Below are 8207 nucleotides of genomic sequence, written 5' to 3' on the forward strand. Positions count from 1 at the left end.
TTTAGTTCTTCCTTCAATTTGCTCTGTAACTTTGGATGAGTTGCTGTCCCTCTCTGGGCCTCTGTTTCCCCATCTGTAATGGGAAACTTTTGGCCAGATGCTTGCTAGGGTCCAGCTCTAGAATCCAATGAACGTTAATTCTGTGAGCCTTGGCGATCAGCTGGCATGTTCCCCTTTGTCCCCTATCAGCGCTCCCTGGGTCACTCGGTGGTGTTGGGACGTTGCACCTAAATCTTCTCAGCTGCCCCCTTTGCTCTCAGGTTCAGACTGACCACTGCCACCTCGGGGGACCCTTCCACCTCTGCTCAGCCTTCTCTGTCTTCCCAGCCTTTCCTTGAGGAAGCCCTGCTCAGGAACCCTCGGTGGGTCCTGCCTGCTGCCCCAGGGGCCCCAGGCTATGCTGTAGGAGCTCTGTCCCTCAGGAAAAGGAATGCTGGTAATCAGAAAGGCCAGCAAATTATAAAATTCTCAGTGTTTCTTCCACAATTGTTTCTGAAACCTCGTTAACCGGTCTTTAAGGGAGCTTGGGTGTGACCTCCTTGGGGCTGGCCAGGCCTTACAGGCTGTCAGTGTGTGTGCTGGGGGTGGGAGTGTTTCAAGCTGCTCTGAGTCCCTGTTTCTGCCCCAGAGGGGCCCTTTTTTGCTGGATCCAGGCAATAAGAAAGGGAGACTTTCAATCTGTACCTGCAGGACATCCCAGGTCAAGGTTTCTGCTCAACTACAAGATGTATGTTCCTGAAAATTCCCACATCTGGCAAAATCACCCAATATATAAACAGGGCTTATGGAAGATGCAGGGTTGGGGCCGACCCTCGAAACCCTGGCAACCAGAGCACTAATGGAGACAGTGAATGGTACTGGAGGGATGAACTTGAACCACACCAAAGGCCATGGGAAAGATTAAAAATGCACGAGACCAACAGAAAGGACACACCGGCAACACCTTAGTTCCTGCAGAGCTGGCATGCTGAGGCAATACAGGAGGCGGTGGGGCTGCCACCACGGTGAATGTGGGAGGTGGCGACACCTGCTCCCAGCTTAGAGTCTGGGAGGCTCAGAGCCCTGCTCTCCCCAGGGAGGCCTGGGGGCACGAGCTCTCTTTAAAATGTTCTTAAAGTACAGCTTAAAGGGCTCTTGCTGTCAGTGCAGTGACAAGTTGGGGGCTTTCCCCTTCTTCTTATTTCTGTTTGCCCTGTTCCCCTGCTCAATACTTAGGAGGCATCACTTGTGAATAAGCCATTCCCATGTCATAGGATACGGCTCCTTCTGCTTCCAGTCACGTAGGAACTGAGTCACACCACAGAAATGAGTGTTAGGGCAGGACAGGTGGATTGCAATTCTTCCCATTACCAGGGCTTGGCTGTGATCACCGAGAGTGTAGAGGACACAGACCCAGGATGCCTCAGTCAGACAGGGCACCGGCACCACTGGGTTAATGGAAAGTCATCATCAAGCTCTTAAAGAAATGGATCTAATAAGAAGTGTGATACTTGAAGAGACCTTTGAGCTCTTGCTCTTGGGGAACCAGAGAGATGCCTATAATTAAGCAGGTGCTTCTGAAACAAGGAAGTCACCTACTCCAGCACAGGCTGAGAATTCCCAGCAAATCATTACAGAGACTGCGGTCCCCTGCTCCCCTCCCCATGCGACACGCTCCATTAGCAGGTCCCGTGAGCTCCTCCGTACAGAAGATGAGAGCAGACCCGCTGTCACGAACACGCACTGAGTTCCATGTGTCGAGGCCGCCCAGTAACTGAATCCGTCGATACAGGCAAAACCCCTTTCAAAGAACTGTCTCTGTGGGCTGACCACAACTTTACTCCTTCCATTTGCTCTTGAACACCCTCCTTCAGGCCATGGCCCCACCAACTACACCAAGAAGAGTGTTGTCAAAATCACCAAGATTCCATCCACATCACTAAGTCCCACGATCGATTTTCAGGACCCACCCAACTTCTCCTGTCGTCATCATCAGACACGGCTGACCACTCCCTCTTCCTGAGACACCTTCCTCCCTCAGCTTGCAGCCCACCCCACTCCCCCATCCTTGTTTCCCTTGCATGGCCCCCTAACTGTTCTTCTCCATCTTTTTCTGATTCCCCCTCATCTCTCTGGTCCCCGAAGGTTGAGTTGCCCTGGGGCTCAGGCTGTGGGCCTTTTCCCTTCCCTGTCTACATGGTGAGCTCATGCGGTCCACAGGCTGCCGACTCCCAGATATATATCCCTGCCCAGACCTTCCCCAAAATTCCAGTCTTATCCATACGTTATTTGGGCTCCATTCAGCCAAGAGGAAGAGACCAATACTGAAGATAGGCTACAAAGGTATTAACATAACATACAGATAATAAGAGTCCCTGAGAAAGAAATGCAAAGAAAGAACAAAAAGTTTTCTAAAAAACTGTAATTAAAGAAAAAAGATATCAAACTATATTTTGAAAGAGAACACATAACAAAGAATATTGTCCCAGACTGACCAATATCAAGATATATTCTGGAAAAATAACTAGGCTTGAAGAAAAAGAAAAAAGTTGGGGTCATCTAAGGCAAAAAAGATGGTTGGATGGCATCACTCATGACTTGTGACTCAATGGACGTGAGTTTGAGCAAACCACGGGAGATAGTAGAAGACAGGGATGCCTGGTGGGCCGCAGGTCATGGGTTTGCAAAGAGTCAGACACGACTTAGTGACTGAACAAGAACAACAAAGGCAAAAAGAGCAAATGATTTACAATGGAGAATATAAATTATTAGACTCTTCAATGGCAACATTCAAGATGAAAGAGAAAAAAAGGAGGAGAAAGAAAGAAAGGGGAGGAGGAAGAGAGTGAGTGAAAGAGGAAAGAAGGAAGGAACGTGAGGCAAGGATTTTATATCCAGCAAAACTGACTTCCCCCAGTACAAGGAGAACAAGCTGTTATCTTGGTGTCACAGCTCAGAACATTGTTCACATGAGCCCTTCCCATGCGGACAATCAGAGAACAAGACCAAAACAACAATCAAAACATGGACATGGGGTTGGAGGTGAATATTAAAAGTATAGCTACTTGCAAACAAAGATCAATGAGGTGAAAGGGGAGCAGGTGTGGTGCAGTGGCTCTGGGTTCTGACGGTGTAGATGGAACACGGCTGCAGATACTCCGCTTTTCACATGTTGAAGATTTATGGCAACTTTATGTCAAGCAAGTCTACTGGCACCATATTTCCAATAGCATCTACTCACTGCATGTCTCTGTGTCACATGTTAGCAATTCCCTCAATAGTTCAAACTATTTTTATTATTGTCATAATCTGTTAAGGTGATCTATGATCAGTGATCTTTGATGTTACTCTCACAAAAAATTGTGACTTGCTGAAGGCTCAGATGACAGCTAACATTTTTAGCAACAAAGTACTTTTAAATTAAGGTATGTACATTGGGTTTTTTTTTTTTTTTTACATAATACTATTGCACACTTAATAGACTACAGTGTTGTATAAACATAACTTTTATATGCACTGGGAAACCAAAAAATGTGACTCACTTTATTGTGGCATTTGCTTTTTTGCAGTGGTCTGGAACAGAACCCACAATGTCTCCAGAGCATGCCTTTGAAAGTGGTGGCGGGGGGAGGCTGCAGAGAGCAAATGTAAAACCGACTTTAACTGTTTTCAGCATCATATTGGTGGTGGTAGAACTAGTTTCATCATTCAGCGACTGTTCTGTCTATGTAGCATGTGGTATAGCAAACGGTAACTGTGGGATGTTCTTCTTTTTCTGTGTGCTTGGGAATCAGGACTTTTGGAGGGAGGGCACACTGTCAGCTTGCAGGATGTTAGTTCTCTGACCAGGGATTGAATCTACACCCTCAGCAATGAAAGCATGGAGTCCTAACCAATGGATTGCCAGGGAATTCCTGAGTATCAGGACTCTTGATGTGGAACAAAAGAGATACCGGTGGAATAGAGAAGAGGTGAACTAAAAACCCGGTGCTAAATCTGCATTGGAAGTAACAGTATTAATTATGAAGAATTCTATCTTTATATATGTGTGTGTGTGTGTGTGTGTATATATGTGGTTTGTACAAATGTATATATGTATCTATGCACGCATGCATCTGTGTATGTATCTAGGCATATGTATCCTATCTACTATATACACATATGTTTTATATATAGCATTGGCCACTGAAAAAGTCTAGGAACAGTGATGAACCCAGTAGCAATGGACACCCCTAGTAAGCAGATAATGATCTTCAATATCACTTTGCACTAAAAGCAGAAACATTTTTAAAGGGGCTTCATGGAGAGATGACTGATTCCATTTGTAGAGCAGAAGAAGTACCAGATGAGAACAATCATGTCAGGCTAGATAGCGAGGAAACTGTCAGAACCATGAGGGTTATGCCAAAGAATTCACGTGCCAGACTGAAGAGGCTTCTGCTGGTCAAAGAGGGGACACTGTCAACGTCAATGAAATAATGATTGCAAAGGAGTAAAACTCACCCCCTCCAGGCATGCCAAACGGATGGAACCCGAGTCTGAGCCATCCTCTGGATCCAGAGAACAAAGGAACAGCTGAGCTGCACCAGGAATGCTCAGAAAACCAAGTCAAAAGGCCCCAAGTCCTTCGATGGATAAATTGTAAGGAAAAGAAAGGAATGGCGGAGGAACCACTAGATTAAAAGAGACTCAAGAACATATTTTAAAAGAGAGAGAGAGCAAGACAAGTTCTAGTCTGGGGACATCGGACCGGGTGGTCAGTTATGGAGAAGCAGGAGGCAGTGTCAGACCAGTGGTCACTTTTGGAGGAAGAGAGGGTCTGTGGTTTGATGGGGGCCCGTGGAGGGGCTTTAGGGAGGCTGACAAAGTTCCTGACCAGGATGGGAGTTTCAAAGGCGGTCTGCTTGATAATGATTCACTGAGCTCGAATTTGTTCCGTGATATTTTCTGTGCCGGTATGTTATTTTTTGGCCACAAGCCATGTGGGATCTTAGTTCCCTGATCAGGAATCAAGCCTGTGCCCCTAGCATTGGAAGCAAAGAGTCTTAACCACTGGACTGCCAGGGAAGTCCTGTGCCTGTATTTTAGTTTATAATAAAAAAAAAAGGTTTGGTTTAAAAAAAAAAAAAAACAGCCCAGATCCTGTTATTCCTTTGCTCAACACACTCAGAGGCATAGCCAGAGTCCCTACAAGGTCTACAGGGCCTGGCCCCTGTTAGCCAGGGGTCATCTCTGCACTGGCCCTCGATGCCTCCACTCCAGTCAAGCCTTCCTGTGTGCTGACCCCTTTGCCCAGAACACTTCCCGCAGTTGTCTCCCTGCTTACTCCCCACCTCCTTCAGGTCTCTTCACAATGTCACCTCTCTAGTGCTGTTGTCTTGAATATCTGTTAAAAATCACATCCCTCCAACACTTTCTACTCCCTTCCCTGTTCTCTTGTCCTCCATAGCGCATTTTGCATCTAACCCATCACACATATGCTCACTTATTTGTCCTGGGTTTTGTCTGGCTCCCCCTTGGGGAGAGCAGGGGGTTTTATCTGCTGTTCCCCCCACCCCCGCCCCCGCAGTGCCCATTGCAGTGCCTGGCATAGGGCGGTGAATTGCTGTCAAATGAATGAGCCCAAGGGGGAGATGGCCTCTGGTGTGTTGGGCCCAGTGTGGCTCTGGCCAAGGGCCCTGCCCTGTTGTCACAGCCAAGACACCGGTACCCAAAGAGGGCAGCTCTCTTTACAGAGCGGGCCTGGGTGACACTCGTCTCTATCCAGCCCAGGTGCGCCACGAGTGACATGACAAGTCATCAGACACAAGGAGAGGAAGTCACAGGCTGCCAGGGTGGCCTGTGCCCTGTAGCTCCCCACCCAAGCCCCGGGAGATGACACAGGCTTAGCACTAAGCCTCAAGGTGTCCGGGGAAATGGGCCAGGGATATGGTTTTATCGAGTGGAGGTGGATGCTTGTTTTCCACTGGGGAAACTCTTCCCCATTTCGCCATGGCTACCAAACTGGTGAGTATTTTATGGTGTCCCCAACTTGCACCCGGACGTCCAGTGCTTTCCCACGCACACGTTTGGGAGCTATGCGGTCACGGTTAGTTGAAATTTCCTTCTGAGCTTCCCAAGGCCCTTCACACCCAGCCCCGCCCACCCCTCCTCTCCACCAGCTCCGTCCCCAGCTCTCTTCTGCCGATGCCATGCTCTGCCATGCTCTGCGCATGCTCAGCCCAGAGCGCCCCTGGAAGGCCCTCTCTTCTCCTCTCCCTCTGGCCCACCTCTGCTCTCTTTTCAGAGCTTGTTCTCTCCTTCCCAGGCAGCGAAGCTCTGCTCAGTGGCAGGCCCCCATTCCAGGCCTTGGAGCCACAGAGAAGACCACATCCCAGTCCTGGCACAACTCCCAGTCTTGGCAGGGGTAAAGACAGGGCATCAGTTCTGCTTCTAATCATAGCTAAGGTACATAGAGGGCTACAGGTGCGAGGGTCAGTAATTTATACTTATACTTAATCCTCATAAGAATGCTACGAGGCAGTTTCGATTATCTCCATTTCACAGACAGATAAACTGAGGCACTGAGGTTAAGTAGCTTGTCCAAGGTCTCAAAGCCAGCAACTAGCGGAGCTGGGCTTTGAACCCAGGTGCTCTGGCGCAGAGCTGGTTTTCTTCACCACCACTTGCTAAGAACGGACGTGTGTGTGTTCTCGCTCAGTCATGTCTGACTGTTTGCAACCCCATGGACTGTAGCCCGCCAGGCTCCTCTATCCATGGGATTTCCCAGGCAAGAATACTGGAGTGGGTTGCCATTTCCTCCGCCAGCGGATCTTCCTGACTCAGGGATGGAACCTGCGTCTCCTTACTTGAAGGCAGATTCTTTACTACTTGAGCCATCAGGGAAGCCTAAGAACAGATAGAAGCATCTGTTGGAGTCAGAGGAGGAGAGACTGAACTTGCCTGGGTATCAGGAAAGACTTCCTGGAGGAGGGGACAATGGTGCTGGCTGGCAAGGGTCGGGGTGAGTGGGTCCTCAGCTGGAGAACAGTGTCACAGCAGCCTGCGGTGGGAACACCAGGCCATGTGTGCAAGAAGGCAGCTCTTTGGAGGGTCTGGGCTGTGACTGGGGTACTAGGGAGGCTGCCGGATCAGCAGGGCCAGGAATCCCTTACCAAGTGGCTGAGTTTAGTTCTGTGGGTGGCGGGGGTGTGGAAATGTTTTCTCCTGGGAGTGATAAGGTCAGATCACTGGCTGCTCCCTGGGAGAGTGGAGGGAGGGGTTGGGGAGGCTGGTAGGGGCGGGGCCCTGGGCCTTTCTCTTCCTGGCTCCTCCACTCAGTCTGGAATCTTGGGTGAATGACTAGATTCCTGACTCAGTTTCCTCCTCTGTGAAATGGAGATGGAAATGCACCCGCCTCCCATGTCGTTGATGTGCAGGTGAACGTGCCCAGCAGAGCCTGGCCCTGGCAGGTGCGCCCAAGGGCAGCCGCAGTTGTCATGTTACCAGAGTCCTCTCTGAGAAAGGGTGTGGAGGTTGGGCCCTTGTCCTCCACGGAACGCCGCCCACTCTCCCGACTGACCACTCAGGGCCGCAGGATCTGAGACTCACCACCACCTCCAGGTCAGAGTTCAAGTGCCGCTGAGTGTCGGACATCTGCACCAAGATCTCACCTGGAGGCACGGAGGGCAGCGGCCTCAGTTGGGGGGCTTGTCTCATCACCCCGCTTCCCACCAGAAGGGCCTGCCCAAGCTGGGTTTGGGACCAAAGTCCAGGGATTTCCCACACGACTCTGGGGCTCTGGCAGCTCCTGTCCTACCCTGGAGAACTCCTGCAGGGAGGGGTGAGGAGGCGCATGGGTTCCAGAAGGAGAGTCTGGGAGCTGGGCCCTTGGGCTGCAAGGCCTGTGCCTTTGGAGAGGACTTCCTGGAAGAGCCAGGCTGTAAAAGGAACCCTCTCTGGGACCCGAGAATGGGGGCAAGGCAGGCCCTCGGCCTGAGGGGAGGCGCCCAGGAGGCAGAGCCTGGGCAACAGGAGGAAGTGGGCAGTGAGGCGTGTCCCCCAAGCCCCAGAGGTCAGCAGAGCGATGGGGAAGGGGCGTGCCTCACCCAGAATCTGCGAGGTGGAACTCTGCAGGGCCTGCTCCCCAATCTTCTGGATGGCGTTGAAGTACACCTCAGCCGCCTCGGACAGAGCTGCGTGGAGACGGGGAGGCATCCAGCCGCAGCCCCTCCTCTGTGTGCTCACCA

The 8207-nt window shown here is 50.5% G+C and overlaps 1 protein-coding gene across 1 annotated transcript in view; it reads right to left on the reverse strand.

Moving 5' to 3' along the window:
- The window catches only part of BAIAP2L2 (BAI1-associated protein 2-like 2), a 30879-nt gene that overhangs the window by 20349 nt on the left and 2323 nt on the right, over positions 1–8207 (reverse strand). Inside the window, exons 3-4 of the mRNA XM_010845091.1 lie at positions 8067–8153; positions 7570–7631 (exon numbers count right to left, since the gene is read on the reverse strand). Coding sequence (XP_010843393.1) covers positions 7570–7631; positions 8067–8153 — 149 coding nt within the window. The remainder of the gene's footprint in view (positions 1–7569; positions 7632–8066; positions 8154–8207) is intronic.

The sequence above is a fragment of the Bison bison genome, unplaced genomic scaffold (assembly GCF_000754665.1).
Source record: "Bison bison bison isolate TAMUID 2011002044 unplaced genomic scaffold, Bison_UMD1.0 scf7180017864213, whole genome shotgun sequence".
NCBI lineage: Eukaryota > Metazoa > Chordata > Mammalia > Artiodactyla > Bovidae > Bison > Bison bison.